Source organism: Mugil cephalus, chromosome 2, assembly GCF_022458985.1.
Source record: "Mugil cephalus isolate CIBA_MC_2020 chromosome 2, CIBA_Mcephalus_1.1, whole genome shotgun sequence".
NCBI classification, from domain to species: Eukaryota; Metazoa; Chordata; class Actinopteri; order Mugiliformes; family Mugilidae; genus Mugil; species Mugil cephalus.
This window is the reverse complement of record NC_061771.1, coordinates 16,386,792-16,410,912: the sequence shown is the minus strand read 5'-3', so window position 1 is coordinate 16,410,912 and position 24,121 is coordinate 16,386,792. Positions and strand designations below refer to the sequence as shown.

At 39.9% G+C, this 24,121-nt stretch overlaps 2 protein-coding genes across 3 annotated transcripts; both read left to right on the top strand.

Annotated features, from left to right (window-relative positions):
• The first annotated feature begins 1,940 nt into the window (after positions 1-1,940).
• ppm1kb (protein phosphatase, Mg2+/Mn2+ dependent 1Kb) lies at positions 1,941-8,697 on the top strand. The gene is made up of 7 exons (XM_047578504.1): positions 1,941-2,088; positions 3,151-3,680; positions 3,806-3,906; positions 5,691-5,856; positions 6,055-6,199; positions 6,432-6,566; positions 6,821-8,697. The coding sequence occupies exons 2-7, from the start codon at positions 3,211-3,213 to the stop codon at positions 6,950-6,952; spliced, it is 1,149 nt and encodes a 382-aa protein (XP_047434460.1). The 5' UTR covers positions 1,941-2,088; positions 3,151-3,210; the 3' UTR covers positions 6,953-8,697.
• Positions 8,698-9,317: 620 nt separating this feature from the next.
• abcg2d (ATP-binding cassette, sub-family G (WHITE), member 2d) lies at positions 9,318-23,833 on the top strand. Of its 2 annotated transcripts, none has more exons than XM_047578881.1 (16): positions 9,318-9,424; positions 11,377-11,612; positions 12,284-12,343; positions 12,438-12,552; positions 13,007-13,159; positions 13,277-13,434; positions 15,198-15,349; positions 15,437-15,538; positions 16,457-16,707; positions 17,758-17,840; positions 20,481-20,570; positions 20,668-20,789; positions 20,882-21,036; positions 21,360-21,449; positions 22,498-22,610; positions 22,714-23,833. In XM_047578881.1, the coding sequence occupies exons 2-16, from the start codon at positions 11,401-11,403 to the stop codon at positions 22,859-22,861; spliced, it is 2,004 nt and encodes a 667-aa protein (XP_047434837.1). In that variant the 5' UTR covers positions 9,318-9,424; positions 11,377-11,400; the 3' UTR covers positions 22,862-23,833. The 2 variants fall into 2 exon arrangements, with proteins under 2 accessions (XP_047434837.1, XP_047434836.1); XM_047578880.1 differs by having other exon boundaries at positions 9,334-10,049.
• The last annotated feature ends 288 nt before the right edge of the window (positions 23,834-24,121 follow it).

Below are 24,121 nucleotides of genomic sequence, written 5' to 3'. Positions count from 1 at the left end.
AGAAATTAACTTGGTTAATAATTAACGTTGCATTGTGAATTACTTTAATATGGAATATGTTTAACTAGGAGCTAGGTTTAGCTAAACAAACAGCCCAGCCTTGTCATCTGTAAGCATGTAACGTTGCGTTAACTTGCTTACTAGTTCTGTTGAACCATTATAAACAGGCTACAGCCGCAGCTAAACATTAACATGAGAACCAAAACAGAGGGCTTTATGACCCACACCAGAATGTCATAGTTGATAGCTAAGTTAACTGGACTTACTTGACAGCTCCAGACTTTAACAAATGCATACAACATGTCTGAATATGAATTGCCATATTAAAATGAGCTAAGGTCAGTAGAGTGACTCCACTTATCATGCAAGTCACAGTTTGCTCAAAGTGTGGAAAATGGAGGACAGCTTTGCTCAGTGGCACCAATTTAAAGAGCTGGGATTGAGTTTTGCTCTTACAGAGAGGACTGAGGTAAACACTCAGGCCTCAAGCGACCTTTGAATCTAAATCAGTGCACCAGCCATAGAGGAAGAAGAAGGTAATAAAAACAACAAAATGGAAGCTATGAGTTGAGAAGTATGAAGGGGTTTTATTGCTGTATTTCTCTCTTCAATCTCGTCCTAGTTTGCTGAAGTTTACACTTAGTAATTGGTGCACATAGCTGTCAATCATTATTACGATGAGCAATCACATGCAGTATGTATGGGGCGTTAGAGGGGTGTATGCTTTTCTGGCATCCTGATTGGCTGTCTTCCTATCCATTGACTGTATTAGTACTAGACACGTGATCAGAGGCCTTGTTTGATAATAACGCTGGACCATAGATGGGATTTGTGGCTCTTTGAATGGAGCCGGATCTTGAGGAGCCGTTCCTTTCAAAGAGCAGTTCAACAGACTGACTGGCTCGCAACATAAAAACTATTGTAATTTGTAATAATTGCGGAGGTCATCCGTGATCTTAATCCTGTGCAAAAATGGTCTGACTCATGTAGGTACCATATTTCTGGTAACACAGAGGTCCTGTGATAAAACTAATCCAGTGCAAAATGGCATCTCTGTGTTTTTGAGTTTTTGCTCTTCAAAGCTTTTTGTCTCTTGTCTCTTAACAGTTATGAAGGATGTGCTGTTAATCAATGTTTGGACAGATGTTTGGGTGCAAAGTCGAGATGTTGCTCACCAATTCACTCATTTAGATGGATGAAATGATTAAATCAAGCATTAATGTGTTTATCGGCAAAACTGGGCTGATTTAAATACTGACAGGTCCTTTGTAAGTCCTTGCCCATGATAAATAGTATCAAAAATATAGTTTTTACTCCCCATTACAATTTTCAAAATGACTAAAGCTAACACAGAGGGTTTTTTTTTTCATCCTGTGTGAATGCGCCACATGAAACACAGACTTAGGGGGTAAACTCCGAATCACAAGACGAACCAGGTAAAACTAGTCCCGTGTAAATATGTGGAGGCAAATCTAGTGAAATCGGTGGACGAGGAACTGACGGAGACGTCCTACTTTTCTGACATGTGACACTACTACTATCAAGTATTGAGTTTTCATAAGGTGGTGTAAGTTTTTTGTTGACCTGGACTTGACCTGGACTTAAAGGATGACTTGAATATTGCATTGTGCTCTACCTTGCTTGTTGATGCAAAATTGCATCCAAATGCTGCTACGTTTCCTCTGACTCTGGCTCATTTTGTGTTTTTTTTGTTTGTTTGTTTTGGTTTTTTTTGTGACAAATATCTTCTCTTCCTCCTCCTCTCAGACAGAGGAGCATCCATCTCCTATCAGTCGGAATCATCCTGCGCCATGGAAAATGCAAACTCGGAGATGTCATTCGGTGTACAACACAGTCACACTCATGGGGCATACTCGTGGAAGCAATTTGCATATTAGACCGACTCGCAACGCCATCGTTCGCTCAAAAGAGTCGTTCACAAGTCCGACTCGTTCGCGAGCGTCACATCACTACTGGAGAGCCCAAAACACCGAGGACCGAGGGCGGCGGCAGTACTCCTCCTCATTCACTTTATCACCGAGACACTCCTCTAGAAGCATCGCACTAATTAAACCCTAAAGACACAAGGTAGGAGTTTTAAATCGTACACAACTGAAAAATTCGGTGGTCTCTGTGATTTCTCACAAACTGCGGAATGTAGCTAAATGCTAAGCTAACATGTAAGGTAAAAGCGGCTCCTGTTACGCGGCTATGTAGTTAAAACTGATATTAAAACCCCGCTTTAAAGCTTCACACCCAACCAGTGTGTTATTTACAGCCGTGGTCGTATTGTATGGGAAATACAGAGCCGTGTAGTGTGTAATTTGCCTTCATATTACCGTGATATTATCGGTGTGTTTTAGCCATTGACTGTATGGCGCGAGCGGCTACAGTGGTTGCATCATTCGTTGTGTAAGTTACCTCCGTGTGTGTTTGCTGCTGCTGCTGCTGAAACCCTTTGTTCACTTTCGTGGACACATTTTGATCGCGTAGCTCATGAAAGTGTGTCATCAGTATTTGTTAATGCTTTTATGAGGTGTTTGTGAGGGGGATTTACTAAGTAATTGAGCAGGTTTGTTGCAAACGGTCAACTGAGAAACAGAAGTTGCTCATTATCCGTCATTAAAATATCCTAGTGCCCATTAAATTACTAAAACGTTGGGTTTTTGCATGTCAGATACATTATTTGTTTCAGCTGAACCTATATAGTCGGAGGATTACTTAATGTGTTCCTGCGGGGAAACAGCTTGACTGTGGTCTTTGCTGCCACTACTATATATATATTATATTTACAGTAGTAAAGTTATATATGCACAATATTATATAACTTAAATGCCTTTTATGTTTGTTTCTGTGAGATGAAGCTATTGGACACCAAATTTCCCACAGGATAAATAAAGTATCTGCTTTAATCTGAAGACTTTTGTATAACTGGTTACCATTTCCTCTGAGGTCAGAGGCATTCAAGGAATTTGTCTAATAATTTCCAGTTTGAAGAGACCTTTAACCCTCATATAACAATAGTTAAACTTGAATGATGGCAACAGCTGTCAACAATCTGGAGTAACAGGCTTTTGAACAAACAAAAAGACGTCTTGCAATGTTCAGTAAAATGTTGCATCTACTCTAACTAAGAAATGTTGTCCCTAGTGATCGGAGACTTCGTCCCTCTGCGTCCAGTGCTTCTCCAGTAGTTGTGCCGTCCGGGTGATGTCAGCTGCCTGTCTCGCGCGCCTGGCAAGATGCAGTGGTCCTCATGTGGGTCGCAGCGGTCTTCTCCAGATGGGCCTAGTCCCGCTCCCAGTCCAGCACGACAGCCACCTCCAGTCCACGGTCTCCCGCAGACATCTTCACAGCCCTTCGGGTCAGCAATACAGCAGCACGCGCTTTGATCCGGACAGCAGCGGCCGCCCAACCACTTGGGATTCATTTGGCATCTGGGACAATCGAATCGATGAGCCCATCCTGCTGCCCTCCAGCATTCGTTATGGAAAACCCATTCCCAAAGTTAGCTTATCGAAAGTAGGCTGCGCTTCGCTCATTGGACAACGCAAGGAAAATGAAGACCGCTTCCAGGTCTCACAAATGACTGACGACATCCTCTACTTTGCTGTGTTTGACGGACATGGCGGATCAGAGGCAGCTGACTATTGTGAAAAGTACATGGAGAAATACATTGTGTAAGGAAACTTTTAAATGTATTGTTACCATAGATATTTCCATACCAGTCACTGTCACGATAAATGAACTGATGGATGACTTTGAATATGAGATGTCGTTGATTTTCTGTTTGATCTTGTTTCAGGGATCTTGTGGCAAATGAGAACAATCTGGAGCGAGTTTTGACGAAAGCTTTCCTTGAAGTAGACAAAGCTTTTGCGAGGCACTTACACTTCTGTCCAAACGGTAGGTTCTTTTATGTTACATGTACCTAGGTATGCAGTGAATATACACACATCTATACACATATATAATGACTTTTTTCTTCTCTCTTTAAATCTAATTTACTGATCCTACTTAGACTTTGAAGCCTAAGACTTCCCCACTACCATGACCTGAGCTCTTTTGGTTAGAGGTCTGTCATTCAACCCAAAGCTACTTAATATTTTATGAAACATAAACTTATTAGAAGTAGAACAAAGACCGCTGCTTCCCAGCACGTCATCTAGCCATGCAGACAGGCAACAAATTAAAGGAAAAGCCAGAGCATGTGTGGTTAAACATAATAAATGTTGGTCATTCCATACAGGACACGAATAAAAGTTAATGTTATATTGCACTAACCAGGTTTTAACCATTGACAGACGTGAGAGTCAGTGCTCTCAATGACTTTTAGAGCCTAGGTCAAACAAACACTGATGCCTTTCCAATGATGCCTTCACTTAATGTTGTTTTTTCCTTCAATTTGTTACCTGTCTGCTTATATTATTTTATTGTTCAGCACTAGTATTGAACTTTATGCCAACTTCAGAGTCCCTACAAAAAATACTGCAAAACATTTCTCTTAGTAAACAGTGGTTTACATGTTGTAGAAACTTAAATTAAAATTTCTCAACCACCATTATGTCTACTTAAGGTTATCTGTTATATATACATATATATATATATATAAATAAAAGTATATAAAATATACCTGTTATGTGGCCATACATCGGCCACGCTGTGTGAAATGTCCCAATATGCCTGTATGTGTGTGTGCATGTTATCTACGGCAGCTGCTGACCCAGCTATGAGCTGGAGGCCCTTGGCACCAATGTGGATGGCGAGAGGCTAGATATTGAAGGAGAGTCCAGCGGGTCCTAAATCCTGGACTACTGGAAGGTTCCCTATCTTTCTCTCACTCCTCTCTCTCTTTTCTCCTCTCACCAAGTGTAATGCAGCGCTTCTTGTGAGACAGTGCTTCAGTTTGACAAGTTTAATGATATGTATGTTGTCAGTGACAGATTTAGTCATGAGATGCAGCATGTTTACGGTTCATATTAGTTTTTACAACAACCACATTAAAGAAGTCTAGCTAGTCATCTCATCTCTTTCTTCATAAATGTGTACAAATGTCAGCAGATAAACCAGACAGACCAACCATCCCTTAAGGAGCGTTTGCTGTACACTCACTGCCAGACTCAAATGCTTCACTGGAAACACTTTGTTATCTTCTGTGTTAAAAGAGATGTGACTGATAGTAAGAATCACCTTTACATAGAAGTTGAGTTTGGCATCGTTTCCTTGTGACTGACTAGTATCACATTTTCACATCTCTAGAGGTATGAATGGACAACGAAACAAATACCCATCTCAGTCATCATTGTGACATTTTTGGATACGTTTTTTTTTTGTGTTGCCTGAGTTGAGTATCAACCTCAATACTGGACACCGATATAGTCAGTTACTAACATTCATCATTTTAGGTTCAGCTTTAGACTTAACTGCTGCAAAATTTGCTCTGGACCAGAACTCTATGCTGCAACAGTTCAACTTGCATGTGTGACTGCCTCCTCTGTTTATTTTATTTACCGTGTAATCTGTAGTTCGCTGTAAGTGTACTATATGACTTCCCACCCATGTGTTCATGTTGTAGTGAGTGGACGGGAGCGTGTGAGATGCACCATGTGGTTGTTGTTGTGAACTGTGACTTTACATGTAAATCTCGGTGGCTCATTCCACCTCTGATGAGTCCTTTTATGTCTCTGTAGTACCTGGGATGAACGTAGGAACCACCGCCACCGTGGCCCTGCTGAGGGACGGTATCGAGCTGGTGGTTGCCAGTGTGGGTGACAGTCGCGCCATGTTGTGCCGCAAGGGCAAGGCCCTTAAACTCACTGACGACCACACTCCTGAGAGGAAGGACGAGAAAGAGAGGTACGTGATGTTGAGATTCAGAACCCACTGTAACTTCAAGATGGAAGTTTGACGTAGAAACCGTTCATGTAACAGAAGCTTCATTATGTAATCAGCTTTATTTAAAGTTGTGTCACATGCACTAATTTAGATTTAAGTGGCCTGATGCGTGTATTGTTACTGCTGTCTCTGTTTCTCACTGACCTCTTTTGCTTCAAGGATAAAGAAGAGCGGGGGTTTTATCACCTGGAACAGTCTGGGACAACCAAACGTAAACGGCAGGTTGGCAATGACGCGCAGCATCGGAGACTTTGACCTGAAGAACATGGGAGTCACAGCCGAGCCGGAGACCAAAAGAGTATCGGTAGGTTTATACGTCGAGTTTATTGCAACTTCATAGGATGGATGGATGTATGTATGGATACTTAGTTTCACATCTCTCACTCTTTAGCTAACTTCATAAAAACACTACACTCATTATGTCTTTAAGTTTTGCTTCTTATTTGATTTTTCAGTGTCTCAGTTACCCCCTTTAGAGCGCAGGACGGCTTTAAAATGTTTGATTCGTTGTTAAATATTGCCCTCCGTTTCCTCAGTTGCACCATGCCCACGACTCGTTCCTGGCACTGACCACAGATGGCGTTAACTTCATTATGAACAGCCAGGAGATCTGCAATGTCATCAACCAGTGTCACGACCCCAAAGAGGCAGCTCAGAGAATATCGGACCAGGTAAAGCATCAATTCATACGGGATTTGAATATCTTCACCGACAATGATGGGATTGCGGATTGCTTCAAGATGGATGCTTATGGTTTTACATCAGTTCATCAAGTCCAGTTGTGTGTTTGTGCCGTTGGTGACATCTTTTACACGTCAACTTTGCGTGGATCCATTGCTGTTAATCTTGAAGCAGAGTCTCTGATAAGTTTATCACCCATACGCAGACCTTTATACTCATGTATTGTGGTTCTCTTCTCTCTCAGGCTCTTCAGTACGGTTCGGAGGACAACAGTACAATCATTGTGGTGCCGTTTGGCGCTTGGGGAAAGCACGTGACTTCGGACACAAGCTTCTCGTTCAGCAGAAGTTTCGTGTCCAGCGGTCGCTGGGCGTAGTCAGCGGGACGTCAGGGTCCACGGAGCGGTCTGTGAACTGAAAACAATGTGTGCAATACAGCTGGCGCCCGTGAATATACACTTTAAGGAGTGCAGTTTGCCCAAACAATGACACCTAATGGCTACAACATGTTATATAGAGAAGCATGATATTCATGAACCTCTGAAGTGAGAGGCTGTGAATTCATGACGTGCACTAAATTAACTACTCCATCTTTATACACAGTTTTATCCACTAGCAAGCCAATGGCCTTTTAGGTGCTAAATTCTGAGAAGAGTGTGAATAGCAGACATGACCTCAAGCTTGGTAAATATGTAGCCTGCTCATCAGTAAGTCAGGCCAGTCGTCCTGAGTGGCTCACATATTATTTTTTTATTGCTTTAGCTGTTAACGCTGCCCAAAGTTGCACATTTTATTTTTAAGATGGATAAGTTGGTGACATTTGTGCGCCTGGATTTCAGCAGTTTTGGGTCAGCAGGTTTTACTGTAATTTTGGACCATTTCTCCATGTTGATGACAGGAATACATTTATAGAACGGATGACAACTCAACTGTAATGATTTGTCAAATCATTTGAGCGTTTTCAACCCTTGTATGAACACACGGATTCTAGGAAATGTACTGTATCAAACCTCTCATGTCCTGAAACAACTTAATTTCTTTTTTTGACAAAAATAACTCACTGATTTATTTGTCATTACAAAAAATTAAGCACCACTGAAGAGCACGGATGTCGATTTGCACAATCCTGAGGATTTGAGACGATATAAGGAAACTGGCGATCCAGTGGACGTGTAAATAAAGCTGTTCATATGAAGAGCGTTTCAGTGGCTGGACATGGCATTTGAGCATTAATATCTGTACTGACTCAAAGCCAGTCATGTTGTTATGGCACAAGGATGTGTTCAGGGTACAGAAATGTACAGTTTATGTTTTGTAAATAATTATATTTATGTACATCTGGAGGAAAACTGATAGTTCTCTTGTTACATTTGCTTAATATTTCAGCTAAATCACTTACATTGGTTCACATGTGCAGGAACTTTGCATTGGTGTTTGTGTTGTGTGAAGCTACTTCATCTTGATTATAATACAGTAACTCCTGACTTCCACCATTTGTGTTTGACTCAGACAGAACAAAGCACACTTAATGCAACAGTTTATAGTTGTTCTGCTAAGAGCCATGTATGACAATGTGAATGTTTGCTAAATATCCCTCCATGACTAAAGGATACAATCAAACCCTGTTTGTTATAGGAGAAACTAAGCTGTATAAGTTGTTGTCGCACACTTAATGTGAGTAAACACATTTACCAATGTAAGGCAGACTCAAACCAGTAGACTTGATCATTTTTGTTCACTGTTGATATTCTCATTTGTTCTGTGGTTAACGCTAAACGCAGCACTTCGTATTTATCAGCGTTATTTTATCTGTGAAATTTGCAAAAGTTACGTCGCTGTCGGCTTTTGTAGATGTACTGTTTTTCTTCCACGTTCAGAACTTGTTTTAGTTTAAGGACATTGTCTTAATGCATAACAGCTTCTCCCTCACAGCTGTCGTCTTCCGTTTTGTTTCTCTGTGTTTTCAATATTATCCTGTACTTTGTTTCACTGCCTTTCAAATATAATCACTGAAGCGTGAATATATATCTGGGACCTTGATGTGACTGTTTTAACAACTCAGTGCTGTATTTTTGGTCTAAATGGTTTGTGACACTTAAATTAAAAAAAAATATACACCAAACATTTGGTTATTTTTAATGTTTTATATGTGAAACGGCCAGTCGGGTTATAGTTAGGCTAGTTTACTTCGTCTTTAAAGGAAAGGAAGTTTTTTTTCCCTATTAAAAGACTGCAATGGAGCATGGTGGTGGCAGCATCATGCTGCGGGATACGCTTTTCTACAGCAGGTCCAGGGCCACTTGTAAAGGGCCAAAGGAAACGGTGACGTCTACTCAGACATGGTTTAAAGACAAAAATGTGAGTAATGTCGAGGGGGGCAAGTAAAAGCATAGAACCTCAATCCAATAGACAGTTTTTCACAAGTTTTTCGCACGTAATGCCTGTGCAACCTGACAGTCTTGCAAAGAATTGGGTAAAATTGCAGGGACTATATGTGCATGTTGGATTGAGACCTGTCCATACAGACACAGGTCTGTAATTAGGCCAAAGTTGCTTAATTATTGACTTAAAACACATTTATCAAACTATATCTTTAATCAACTGGCATTACAAAAAAAAAATAAATAAATAAATAAATAAATAATTATAACGACAAGTGTTGAGGGTTAATAGTTTTTATAGACACGGTATAAATAGATATATTTTATCTTCTTAACTAGCTTAAGCTTAGCTTAATCATTAGCTGTATGTGGTTACGTTATGTAGTATGTTGTTGACTTTTAGCTGTGCTTATTTTAGTTTATATAAGTATTTAACTTATATGTTCCTTGAACTAGGTCCAGTAAAAGGTAAGTGTTTGGTGTCTTATATGTTTTGACAATGGCTATGAACCCAAAGTATGTAGACTTTATTTAAGTGGATTCACTACAAAAGTAGCTTCCTGCTAATTAGCCCGCTAGCTTGTAAACGGTATTAAAACCGAATTACTCCAGGACTGAAACAGAAGACTTGCACAACAATTTTAAATTAAGAAATGTCTCTTTTCTGATTTAAATGCAATGTGTTAACTTAACTTAAATGTATTTTACAAGTCCGACCGTGTGCACTTTTAGACAACATTAAGCTAACTAAAGGGTAAGCTAAAACTAAATGTCTACGTAATGGAAATGCGTTGAAAGGTGTCAAATACTCTCCTACAATAAAACAGTCCTGCGATAAACTACAAAACTGTAACAAGTTTCATCAGTACAAGTAGTTAAAAGGACCAAACAGGCTTTATTTGAAGCATGGTTGTCCGGTTTAGAGGTGAGTGAAGGGTTAATCCGCTGTGCTGCTCGGTGGGCTCCGGTGAAGTGAGGGGCTGTGTGGTGGGTGAGGGCCCTGCTGTCATGAGCTGATGTTGGTCGGCCTGCACAGTCTCTCTGCTTCGTCAGTCTGCAGCCGACAGCAGCCTTCTCACATCCTCATATCCTGGTAAGTCTCTAAACTCTGCAGCAACATCATTGCACTAACTATTGAATGTTTTTTTTTTTTCTTTCCATTTTATTTCTGCAAGGTCACATGTTTTAGCGGTACTTAAGAATCAGTAGACCTTAGAAATTCATCAAGGAATTCAAAATTATCCGCCTGGATGAGAGCATTAATTAAATTCACCACAGCCTTCACACATAAGAATCAGGTCTGACCCCAAATTACTCAGGTCATGTATGCGGATAAATTAGATTCTTGTCTGCTTCAGTGAGGAAAATAACCACCAAACTTTACAGTTTGAAATAAATGTTGAGTATCCGTGCTCATTTTTGGACAAATTATGCCAGTATGTGCTTAGTATCAACACCTGAACTGAAAATTAGAAATGGTAACAGGTTTTTATAAACTCTGAATCCCTCTAAACTGATGCGAGCGTCACCTCTGCGTCCTCACTGGTAACTAGGACCTCGATAGGAACAATAAAACTTCTCAACAGGAGAATGCACTAAATAAATACCAGTGTTTATTGCAGTGATTTATTTATGGATCCATTTAAGCGGATCTTTCCAGACTTGAGTTTAAACCTAAAGTCTTTTTTTTTTTTTAGCTATACCATGAACCGAGTTTGTTCAGAATGATCTTCTTTGATTCATGTTAAAATATTAATTTCTACATTTAAACTTGGTTGTTCACAGCATCCTTGGAAACAGACTTCAGGAACATTAACAGATCTCAGAGAACTGTGAATAAATAGAACCGCTCCACACCTCCGCGTTGATCGTGTTGATTTATCATTTTAGTTGCACACACTGAAGTTTTCCCTTTAAAGTGTTAGCGATGTTGAATGAATGTGTCAAACCTTGATTTAATTTTATTTACTCAGCCGAGTGTGTTGCCAGCCAGATCTCAGTCCCTTTTTTAATAAATTCATTCAAGTACACGATACCCTTAATAACAGCCTACATTTAAAGTGCAGTTTTGAGATACTTGGATTTTTATTTTAATAAGGTTTAATGCTACGAATTATCCACTATTTTTTAAATTTAATTTAACAATAAATCTTTTATTTCACTAGATTTTCTAGCAGTTCAACTTAATCTTTAACAAACTTTATCAAAAACTACCATTAAACCTTAAAATTACTTCAGATTGTTTAAATAAATATCTTCCTTAATCATTTTTCAAATTTAATTTCACACCACACTTTTTTAACTCGAAGTACAAAACATTTACACGTCCTCTGGAATAGAATCAGGGATGAACGAGTTTTAACATTGAGTGATTTTAGATTTTTATCTCCGTGTACCGTCGCTGTTGTTTACTGTTGCAGACAGGTTGCGTGCTGCAGAGGAGGATGGACAGAACCGGCCACATAAACATTGCAATGATCGAAGATATCGGCACCAATGGGATGGCCAGACCTAAAGTCGGCGCGGCCGTGGACCGGAGCAAGCAGCCGTGTGGCTCCACTGTCAGCTTCCACAACGTCCAGTACAAAGTGCACATGAAGAGCGGCTTCTCATGCAAAAGGAAAATCAGCGCCAGGGAAATACTGGTGGACCTCAAGTCAGTTGTACCATAAAACTCTCCTGTCTTCTTTATTCTGTCTTTATTTTCTCATCTTTCTCTCTTTTCTCTTGACACTGATGAATCTTAGGTTGCTGAGTTGTAGAAAAACTGAGCAAAATCTAAATTAAAATTTAGCTAAATTTTGAATTTCATGCAATAGTTGTGTTTAATTCCTGGTTACTGATAAGGAGCAGTGGGTTTCCGTGTCGTTTTAACATGTCTCATTATATCCCTATACAAAGTAGGGCAACAGTGAAACTCGTACAATGGTTTCTTTCTGATGGTATTAAGCGCACCTGACATTTCCCAGGGAAGAATGAATGATTTCGCACAAGTTTTTTGGGCCTGCTCCCGCCACAGTGTTAATTATATGATATTAAGCATGCGTTCTTGCATATAATCTCTCTGATGCACTAAAGAGCAGCCTGCCAGGGAGACGAATTAAACAGCGTCACGTGATTCCTCCGCCAGACTTTAATTCAGTCTTTTCTTCTATTTCTTTTTTTTTTTTTTTTATCACTGGCTCTTTCTTGTGCTTTTGTGCAGCCGCTCCCTCTGAAGTCAAACGATTTGCTTTTGAATTATTCTTTCAATGGTTTTGCACATTATATATGTATATTTTTTCCCTGCACCTATTTATAATGTGTGTGTTATTGTGTGTGTTATAGTGGGATTATGAGACCTGGCCTGAACGCTATTCTCGGACCTACTGGAAGTGGAAAATCATCGTAAGTATCGCATTCAAGCGCCCAAGAATATGCACATATATGCATTTGTTGTTGTTGTAGTTACACTATACATATTGCTTTATTTTCTTCAAAGATTCTTGGATGTTTTGGCTGCAAGAAAGGACCCGTCCGGCCTCTCGGGGGAAGTCTTAATCGATGGAGCACCACAGCCTCCGAACTTCAAATGTCTTTCAGGCTATGTGGTCCAGGTGAATTTGAATTATTTCATTCATTTGAAGTCTTCGGTTTGGTTTTCAACAACTTCCAATGAAAGTGTCTTTTGTCGTCTCTTTACTTTCAAACTGAAGCTTGACGTCCACCGGCTGGTGACTAACGCTGTGAAAACTGTGTAAGACGGTACCGATGAGTATTATACGTACGTTCTGTGCTACAAAACCAAGGCTCAGGTTTTAATGTGAGCTTTGTGGGGGGTCTCTAAATAATGGACAATATAATTTATATCGTTCTTCACTTTCACGGCACAACATTTAGCCTAAATGTGAGCCTGTATCTCTCCGACAGTAATTTGTTGCTTTTGGTATTTTTCATGAAGCTTAAACTGAGGGAGCGTTAAGTAGACATGTGCAAACACTCACTAAAACATAACAAACTGAACAATCCCTTTCTCTGACATTTGAACCGAAGCTCTTGTCTCTCCCTCAGGACGACGTGGTCATGGGGACACTGACGGTGAGGGAGAATCTACGTTTCTCCGCGGCGCTGCGTCTGCCCAGCTCCGTGCCACAGAGCGAGAAGGAGGCTCGAGTCAATCATCTCATCAAAGAGCTGGGTCTCACCAAAGTGGCCGACTCCAAGGTGGATAATAACACACCGGACTCAGCTGTCCCCTCAATTACAGGTCTGTTAAGACCACAGCTCAGGGTCACAATAGATTCACTCATCTGTCTTCTGTGGACTGCTTTCATTTCCCAGGTGGGGACACAGATGACCCGGGGAATCTCAGGAGGAGAGAGGAAGAGGACAAACATTGGCATGGAGCTGATTATTGATCCGGCGGTTCTCTTCCTGGACGAGCCCACCACTGGGCTGGATGCAAGCACTGCCAACTCTGTCCTGCTGTTGCTCAAAAGGTTATGAAACTCTGAATCTTTGTTGTTACTCTGACTTTATCACACAGTGGTTATAGGTCCTGTGTTACAGTAACACTTGGTGCATATTACTTTCCAAATCTTTCTTTTCATTTTGTTTCATACCAGATCTTTGCAGTTACCTGTAGGTGTTATAGATGTACAACATATGTCCCATAGGAGGAGGTGACTAGAGTCCTGGCATTGCCTGTCTTAGTGATGACCATCTTTTAACAAATACATCTGTTTTCAGCTGGAGTCTTACTATGATTTCTTCCATGATAAACACATTTTTTACCCTGTCTCTCCGTTGCGTTACACTGGGAGGTTGTGGTTTTAACCAGGAAGCTGTTATCGTCTTTTTCGCCATCGGAAGCAGGATTCTCAGTGAAGATTTTTATCTGTTACACTGTCAAATATTATACCAGAAATTAATCTCAAAAGTGATGGTGGTCTTGGTGTTGCGGCCGTCTGCAGTCGTCTCATCGAACTCCTCGCCCAACTTGAAATTGACCTCTGTGGCATTGAAAGTACTCTCAGACTTCATTAAAGTGCTGGCTCCAAGGGGAAAATAATACACAGAATCTGTTTAATCTCCTTTTGAACAGACTTTGAAAAGTCACCCACCGCGCCACAATCCCTCCAGCATAGTTCAGACGTATTACTGTATTTTGACGTAATAATTGGAGTGTTAAAATAGCGCATTTTCACCTTCCAGTCAAATTATGCCCTATGTTTTTAGGCTGATTTTTTATTCTGACCTCGTGTAGCTTGTCTTTTACAGTCCAACCCCCAATTAATTTGTTTCCATCCTTTATATTTCCAGTTTACACTTCATGATTGTCGTAACTGACTGGCGTTTCAGGTGTTGTAAATATATTATAGTGACAAGGTTAAAATGTTTATAATAATTCACTGAACACGCAAAAACAATCACGAGGAGTAGTGTCAGAGAGAGATCATTGTTTATCTTCATTTGTGCTACTGCTTCTTAGGTAGTACTAGTGTATATAAAAAAAATACTATATACATTTAAATATAGATTATATATCTTGGAGTGGTTGACAGTTAAAATTGTAATGTCCTAAAAAAGTATAATATTCTTGATGTAGACAGCTATCAAATCTTTATGGATGTCTGTCTCATTTTCAAAGTTTTAAATGAATGAGTTCATCCAGAGAAAATACACTGAAGGTCGAAGAACGAGAGCTGTAACTAGATGTGGCTGTAATGTACCGAGGCGTAGGATTAAATTCTCCCAAAGGGTCTTATCTGTAAAAGAAACACATTCCTGGAACGAGTTACCACCACACGTCCCAAACTACGACAACTACTTATGTTTTTTAAAATAATCTCAAAACACTGGATAAAAAAAATCAGATGTGTACTCACATAGTCTAAATAGTTTTCTTAATCTGATGCGTAGTCTTTGGTTCTTGGTCCATTAATGTGGATATATATATATATATGATTGTGGGTCAAATGTTTTGTCATAACATTGTCTATTTCAATATTGTCTGTCGGTGTACATTTTGGTTTATTTTGACGTTACCTATCTGTGTTGGTTCTATATTTGTCTATTGTATGATTGTTGCTTTAAAGTCTTCTCTGTCTGTGTTGTCTACCTGCCTTGGGACTACGGCTGAAAATTAGCATTTGTGCTAAGTCCATTTACACTGATGACTAACGCATCACTCTTGATTTATGTGCATTGTCCCAATTCAATAAACTAATAATAATAATGATTTCATTACTGCTTTTTGCAGAATGGCCAGTAATGGAAGAACCATAATTATGTCCATCCACCAACCTCGCTACTCCATCTACAGGCTGTTTGACACTCTGACCCTGTTGGTCAGTGGTAAAATGGTTTATCACGGACCAGCTCCAAACGCTTTGGACTACTTCGCCAACATAGGTGACTATATGCCCTCAGAATGTCTTATTATTATTATTATTATCATTATTACCACAAGACACATCTTCATTGTGTTTTGTGTTGCAGGCTATTCCTGTGAGCCACACAACAACCCAGCCGACTTCTTCCTGGATGTTATCAATGGAGACTTCACGGCCACCGCCATGACCAAAGTGCACGGCTCTGAAGGTAACGACACGTAGTAACCGTCCATCAGTCAGGATTTAATTATTTCTTCTGAATTCTGGGACAGATTCATAAAAACACTGAATATTTAGTAACAGTGTGCGAATTTATATATACAGAGGAGCACATGGATTATTTAGTCTTAATTAGAAATTAGGAATCAGAAAAGATTTAATTGTCATCGGATGCATGATACAACAAAACAAACAACAACAAAATTGCTCAATAAGATTCTCATCGTTAAGAACAAAATACTCACATAAAATCCCGTTCACAGACCAAGAACATAATAGATGTTAAATATATTACAGTAAAATTAATATGAGTGCTTGTTTAATTAATCATATGAGACATTTATCAAGGACCTTTCTAAACAACCATTAGCATTTTTTCATATGTTTTTTTTTTTTTTGATAATGAACCATGACAATCCACTTTTCTGCACTTAGGATGTTAGAGACCAATTTTTAAAGTACATTCTGACATTTGAAGAAAGTTTTTAATATCACGACAAGGTGATTTTAATTTGCATATCGCTTAGCAACAGTTTATTTTAACTTATTTATTTTAACTTTTTATTTAGATTAGAACAGAGCAAATAATAGAAGGTAAACTAGTCTAATACAGAACATAAACATAAGAACGTAAAAACAGTTCACTTATTTATCAGGTAACAGGCAAAATAATCAAACATTGAAAACAAAATATCCTGATATTTACTTTACATTTTCTGCAGGGTTGTGAGACCATGACATTATTATTATCATTATTGTAAATTGTTCTCCATCTCAACACGAAAACACATCATCTGTACTCTTCAATCCTCCTTTAATTCTGTTTTTTATGCGATTATTGGCATCGGTTGTAATCACGAGTTCTAATATCGAAATTTTCTCACTCACCTCTTGAATGCTTGAACAGATTTGGACTTTGAGGAGCTTAGCAGCTCCAGGCAGAGCATCGAGGAGCGTCTGGTAGAGGAGTACAAAAACAGCAGCTACTCCGGCACCACGCGGGCCGAGCTGGAACGCATCGTCCAGGATAAGGAGTATATATCGCGTCCAAAGTCCCGCACCATCACCTACAACACCTCCTTCTTTCACCAGCTGCGATGGGTTCTCAAGAGAACCTTTCAGAACCTCATGTTGAACCCCCAAACATCTGTGGCTCAGGTAAACTCACAGTTCCCTTTAGCAGGTGATTAGCTTAGCATGAAGACCGGAGAAGTAATGGAAACCAGAACAACCACGTGAGCAGAAAGTAGACAGGAAATAAGTGGCTCTAACAAAACGTCAAATGTTTCATTGATCTATTTGGCTGATCTCTTGTCTAATTTAATATTTTTGTCTTAATTTTGCTCCGGAGCGCAGCAATCGCACATTGTTGCTATAATATCATATTATTAAGAGTTGTTGTCGTCTTCATTCACTATTGGAAGTTGTGAAAAACAGACCGAGTTGATTTTCGCGTCCTTTAACAAAATTAACACCTTTAAATTAAGTTAAGGTCATAATATAATCTGTGTCCGTGCGTTCGTCATGAGCAGGATGCACACACACACGGTGCCCCGGTGCTCTTAATGCTCTCATTAGTTGCCCCATGGCGGCAAAATGCCGTCTGAAGTCTCCTCACTTTAAGAATTATTAACAGCTAATTGGCCCTAAATAAGTCAAAATAATCCCACAAGAGGGCCTCGGGGTGGCGTGGGCGCTGTAATCGGCTTTGGTGACTGTTGTGACCCGACTCTTGCCTGTTTGGGCCGGGATCTGAAGTGATATCATATCTGGCAAAAGCCCGTTGGCCTCGGTCTGGGAGTCATCACATGACGGCATCATGACCTGTCCCTCCACCGCCCCACTACTTCCACATGAGGGGCTGAGGGGAATGAGGTGAAAAAGGCTCAACCTTATTGGCTTATCCGTTCACCCTGGGAACCGCTTAGTCCTGTCATAATCTGTAAAATTGTTGGGCTTAGAAACTTGTGTTGCCTTCGCTCTTCTCACTCTTTCCTGTCATCTTCTGTCCGGCTGTGCACTTGACCCATGATCCCCAGAAATTATGAGAACTGCTGCACTGATTCCTGCACTGAGACGTACTCCCGCAGATCTCTAACATCTGTCCAGCAGTTTATAAACCAGTGAATTGTGGATACTGTGAGAAGGCTTATTCTTGAAAATCATCTCGGCGTCTGTGTCTAAATCTCTTGGTTTTGCCCCGTACAGCTGGGAGTCAATGTTTTCCTCGCTCTCATCGTAGGAGCCATTTTCTTCGGGGTCAAAGACGATCAGAGCGGCATCCAGAACAGGTGAAAGCAACTTCGCAAGACAGCTGCATTTGACATTTACATCATAGGTCTTCAACAGGGGGTCCGTGACCCCTAGGGGGTCCGTGGTGGTACTGCAGGGGGGTGCAAAATCTTTGGTTGATTAGACATTTTTATATATATTTTTTTAATCTTTTTTAATTTGAATAGCTTAATACTGAATGCAAAATGATAATAATATTGTATATTTATAAACTAGTCCTAGTTTAATATAGAACACATATAGTAGGTGGGGGGTCCCTACTTAATCTCTCCATCAGTTTGGGGTCCTTGGCCTGAAGACCCTTTATTTACACTATTAACACTGAAACTGCGTTTCTATTTTGAGTTCTACTCCTTCTTCCTGGGTTTGCTTATTAAAAACACGCGTAAACAGTTTATAGCATTTCCGATAGCGTCCTGCTGTGTGACCTATATAGGACTTGTGTAGACAAAGAAAAGATCTTGGTCTTGTTGATCTGATGCTATTCTATTCTTGTGCTATACACCTATACCTGTAAATAGAAGTGTGTTTTTTATTTTGTTCTATAACATCAAAACTGGAGATGCTCATATTTAGGCATAGTAAGGTTTATAAACTGGACTTATATATGTTAATTATTGAATAATGCCTTATAGATGAGTTTTAAGTCATTAATAAGATAAAAAAAAACACTTTACTGAGCTGTTAACGAGTTTCATTCATCTGTGATACTCATCAAAGTTACAATTAGAGCACTTCTATATAATTGTGACATATATCTGGACCACAGTCCATTTGTAAACGTTCACAGCTCACTGACCTATTGTAGTATAAACGTTGATATCTAACTTAAGCATATATATTGATGAGCTGGTGTATGTGTGAAGAAAATAAATTACTTAACACATAAATGTGTCTGTTACCACATATTCAAATAACGGTCCAGTTATTGAATAGAGACTCTTGTGTCACGATGACCGATTTAATGTGGTTTCTATCTAAAAGGATGCAGTTGTAATAAATGCAGTTATTAACTTCAGCTATCAGCCAAAGTTAATCAGTCACCTGCAATTGTGAAAAACAGTAAATCCAGTCTAGTCCAACTCCAGTCTGCAGCTGTAACAGTTAATAATCAGTTTATAAACGATTCTGGTCCTGAAGACGTTTCATAGAAGATAAATAAATTGCTAACTAAAGACAACAACAAACACAAACATCATTCGTTAGTTGGATTTTCCACTTTCCATAAATTACTTACTTGTCTAATCCATACAGCAACAATATAATAGGTCAGCGGTGTCACACTTCTTTTAGTTCAGGGACCACATACGTCCCAGTTTGAACTGAAGTGGGCCGGACCAGTAACACACGGGTGTATCAACCTAAAATAATGACAACTCCAAATGCTCCTCCTTTGGTTTAGAGCGAAGAAGTTCATAATGAAAATGTTAACATTTAATGAACTGCACTGTTACAAAGCATGTCATGAACAACAGACAATTTGAACAAGTGCAGTCTCCGTATAGTTCCAGGTCTCAGTGTTGTGTCTTCATCCCGCCATGGGCCGGATTAAACCCTCTGACAGGCCGCTTTAGGCCCACGGGCCGTATGTTTGACCCCTGCGACCTTGGTAATAATACGCCCGGTGCCTTAACAGAAAGTGGTACCGAGTAAATGTTTGACAACCTCATAGTTTAACCTCCTGATACCCTGCGTCCTCATATTGGGAACTTAAGTTTAATTTTTGTTGCAGCTTATTCTGCTTCATTTAAATTTTTATCCTCATAACTATCGCATGACAAAAGTGCAAAACCTCATCAAATTTCACAGTTATAACTTGTTTATTCGTCTATATTAACTTTTCTAGTTTAATATGACGCGCAAACATATTGGTGACGTTGAAAGTATATAATCCACATATAAGGACATGTAGTTCTTAGTTCCTACTCATCCCAGACACCTTGGAGAAATTAAAAAAGCGTAGCGGGCTAAAGCACAGGTCTCAGGAGGTTAAAGTACTTGTGTTATAATGTGCAGCTAGATCGTATCACAACACGTCTAATAACACCTGTTCAGTTTAAATGAATGGCTGCTGCCCATGGAGAAGTGTGAAAAGTAGAGTAATTCCTGTGTCACTAATCCTCTTACTGTGTTGTATTGTGCACAACCTGGCACTCACAAGTCACACAGTAAATCACATCAGAAAACTCAGTGATCTCTGTCTTTCTTTCTTTTTTCTGTGCATGGTTCAGTGGAATATAAGGACCTAATGTCATTATATTCAAGGTCACTGCGTATAGGTGGACACCAGTGTATGCGGCTTAAATGCCTTAAAGTTTTACACCCCTCCCTCCTTTTCTCTCGGTGCAGGGTAGAGTAAAAGAGTAAAAGAGTGTCAGAAAAAAGAAAAGAAAGATGACCATGAATATCAATAGTACAGAGGCCTCGGGACAAATCAGCCACAGCATTAAAACCAACTTCCTAATACTGTGTGTTCCTCTGTGGACTGACTAAACAAGACTGTCTCCTCTGTCTGTGTGGACACCTGGAGTCAGACCTGTAACCTGTAGGCTGTGCATGTGGACTATCACATAAAGACTTTATGATGAAGTTAAGTCTTGTCCGGGCTCATCAGTGAGCTGGTTTGTTGTGTCCTACAGGATGGGTGCCCTCTTCTTCATCACCACCAACCAGTGTTTCAGCACCGTGTCTGCAGCCGAGCTCTTCATCACCGAGAGGAAGCTGTTTGTGTGCGTACTCGTAGGACGGAGAGAGAGCGTTAAAATATCCTTGATAATCCAAGAGTGCATCTGTTATGAGCAGGTTGATGTGTTTCTCCCGTGACAGGCACGAGTACATCAGCGGCTACTACAGAGTGTCCGTCTACTTCCTCTCTAAGATCCTGTCTGACGTCACCCTGCGCACCGTCACCTCCGTCGTCTTCAGCTGCATTGTCTACTTTCTGATTGGTAACAACGAGCTCAGCGACGGAAGGTTTGAATGTTCGGCCACTCGGTCAAAAATAAAGAACCTATTTATTTATATGTGTGTGTCCACTCAGGTCTCAAGTCCACAGTGGAAGGCTTCTTTGTCTTCACTCTGACAGTGACTCTGGTGGCCTACACAGCCACAGCCATGACCATGGCCATCTCAGCGGACCAGAGCATCGTGGCTCTCGCCAACATCTTCATGACCATCACGTTTGTCTTCATGATGGTGAGAGACACTTTTATGTAGCTTTAGATTGTTAAATTATTGTTCAGCCTGTTTGTATGTGTCAGATGTGTCCATGTGGCTAACACATGGAGAACCCCACACAGTCGGCCTGGGTTAAAACCCAGAACCTTCTTGCTGTGAGGCGTCAGCGCTAAACACTTGAATGTTTTAAATACAATACAGTCAACATACAGGCTACACATTAACTGTGAGAAAACAGCAGAAACACAAAAATGGATCCTAAGATCAGGCACTTGTCACTTGTGTTTGTCTGTTGTGAAGAAAACTCCTGGAGTCTGAGTTTCTGTTGTGTGTGTGTGTAGATTTTCTCAGGTCTCCTGGTGAACCTACCCAGCATCATGGACTGGCTGGCTTGGCTGAAGTACTTCAGTATTCCTCGTTACGGCCTGGCAGTAAGTCAAAACTGAGTGTTTTTACAGAAGAATGGAAAGACAGAAGAAGATCATTTATAGACCATGATAATGTTCTGAATGGATGCTGCCACAAGGATTTATTTAAGCACCCACGCTAACTAATTTCACCTCTGCTGATGAGCACATGTCTAAGATCTTAACAGAGCGTGACCGAGATATCTCTTGAGTTTGTGTATTTCTCAGTTACAGTATTTATATTGTTATTAAAGGAGTGATGATTTACACAATATATATATTTTTTATTGGCTCTAGGGAACCTCTTACTCTTGTGATTTGTTGTTTATCATCAGTTGTAATTATGATCCAACTTAGTGGTCACATGTGAAGGAAAACTGATGATCTAATGCAACGTTTTTCAGGCCCAGGACCTCCAATGTGATGGAGAGATTAAATAGGGACCTACCTACTGTATGTGTTCTATATTAAACTAGTGCTTTTTATACATGTACATTATTATTATCATTCGGCATTCAATGTTAAGCTGTTAAATAATACACAGACAAATATTCATGTTTATTTATTCCTATTTTTTGTCCAAGTGACAAAGGGATCCATTTTGTCCTCAGTAGTTGGCTGATGGGAGCGAGCTGCACTGTTAGCTTCTCCTCTGCAGCTCCTCTATCACTGAATGAGTGAAGTGCTGACTGAAAAATAACGTTTTCTGCCTCCATTTATCCCCTTACTAAACAATGTTGGATTCATGTTAATGTGTATTTAAAGAAAAGGGGGAAAAATGTTCAATCAACTAAAGATTTTCTGGGTCAGACAAGAAAATTCTCCCTCCTTCTCCCTCTCATAAACCATCTTCTCTACTTTGTGTGTTGCAGTGATTTTAAACTAAATGTAATTTTTGTTCAGTATTTATAAGCTCCAACTCCAGCATGAGCCACTCAGTTTCACCCACGTTTGAAGTGCACCAAGAAACTCCACACATCCGACTAGCTGGCAACTAGTGTGCGGGTCTCTGTGCACAAGTCTGATATAACATGCACCATGTATTATTTACTTTGCTCTGCTTCACCCTGAGGCCTTGAAGATCAACGAGTTTGTGGGTTTGAAGTTCTGTGATGAGTCCGCTCTCCAAACCGCCAACGACTCCGCGGTGATGACCAACTGCTCTGTGAACACCGTTGGACTGACGTAAGTAGATCTGCTCCAGACGTACCTTACCGTACTTTTGTTTTGTTCAGTAACAACCTCTTCTTCTTCTTCTTCTGATCAGCTCAAATTTTATTTATCACAGATGCACAGGAGAGCAGTATCTGGACTACCTGGGGATAGAGTACACCTCCTGGGGCCTGTGGGGGAATCACGTGGCTCTGAGCGTTATGACAATCATATTCCTCATCATAGCGTATCTGAAGCTCCGCTACATCAGGAAGTTCACTTAATATTCAGTTTTGTCTTTAAACAAACGGGGCAAAAGATGTTCTCCAAAAAAAGGTCACGGACAAGCAACGTTTTTTTTTTTGTTGTTTTTTCATTTATGTAGTCTGAAATGGGGCTTAGAGAAGGTTATCTTAGCTCTACATAAAAATCAATAGCAGAGGGACAGGCTTGTTTGGCAAACTAACAAACTAAGAGGTAACCTTCAAAAGAGCCAGTCAAGCTTTGTGTGCCTGCTTCAAAGTCTTTATGCTAAGATGAGTCAAACCACTCCTGGCTTGAGGTCCAGACTGAAACCTTTTAGTAGTTGCAGGCAGCACAACAAAGTGTAAACACAAGATGCAGTAGATATCCACTGGATGCAAATGTGGTAGTGTGTCACCAGAGTGGGAGCTAGCTAGCTAAACAGTTTAGTTTAAAATAAAGCAATAAATAATTGATTTAAGTGCAGAGATTGCTAATTGAACTTAATACTAATGGTATCACAGGGTGGTGGAGATTAAAATTTGGTGAAAGAATTGTCTGTTAATGTTGAATGTTAATTAGTTTTAATGTGCTGGTATGGCCCCACGTTGGGCGCCACGTGTTAGATCCCCAGCAGTGTAACAGAAATCAGAAGCAGGAAACATTTCAAAGCCTGTTTCCTATATTTTTCAGACTGCGCCTTTTGTTTCTCAGTACTTTTGTTAATCAGTGTTCTCAATTATTCAGCTGTTGTGGTTTCCAGATTTAACTGATGTAATCTTTTTTTGTTTCTGAATGTTCTTAAGTTGTTTTTATTTCTGGATTTTTATATATACAATATATACAGTATATATATATACGATATACTGACAGATGATTCAGGACGCACAATAATTTTCATGTGTAATTTTCTAATGCGGTTTTATCGTTTACTGTGCTGTCACTTGTGCCTGCATACTCTGTTATTCCTGTTAATTTGCTACAGTTTACAAAAATAAAAAATAAAAAATGAAGAAACCACGATCATATACACCAATCATCCACAACATTAAAACCACCTATTACCAACATTGTGACATTAATGTTCTTCTGGGAAATCTGTGTCCTGGCATTCATGTGGATGTTATTTTGATACATAACACAACTTGAAGACTCTGTGGCAACCGCAAGAGAACGTGACTAGCATCATGATGCCATATAATCTCATAATAAGTAATGTATAATATGCACCCATCCATGGAAAATAAAATATGATAATATCAAACCAGGATAACATCTTCCACTGGTCCAGTTCTAATAGT

Excerpts from the sequence above, each read along its gene's own strand:
- abcg2d (XM_047578881.1), top strand. The coding sequence starts at position 11,401 with ATGGACAGAACCGGCCACATAAACATTGCAATGATCGAAGATATCGGC. Across the intron at positions 15,350-15,436 it reads GGACTACTTCGCCAACATAG|GCTATTCCTGTGAGCCACAC; the intron begins GTGACTATATGC and ends TTTGTGTTGCAG. Across the intron at positions 20,790-20,881 it reads CATTGTCTACTTTCTGATTG|GTCTCAAGTCCACAGTGGAA; the intron begins GTAACAACGAGC and ends GTGTCCACTCAG.
- ppm1kb (XM_047578504.1), top strand. The coding sequence starts at position 3,211 with ATGTCAGCTGCCTGTCTCGCGCGCCTGGCAAGATGCAGTGGTCCTCAT. Across the intron at positions 6,200-6,431 it reads CGGAGACCAAAAGAGTATCG|TTGCACCATGCCCACGACTC; the intron begins GTAGGTTTATAC and ends CCGTTTCCTCAG. Across the intron at positions 6,567-6,820 it reads CTCAGAGAATATCGGACCAG|GCTCTTCAGTACGGTTCGGA; the intron begins GTAAAGCATCAA and ends CTTCTCTCTCAG.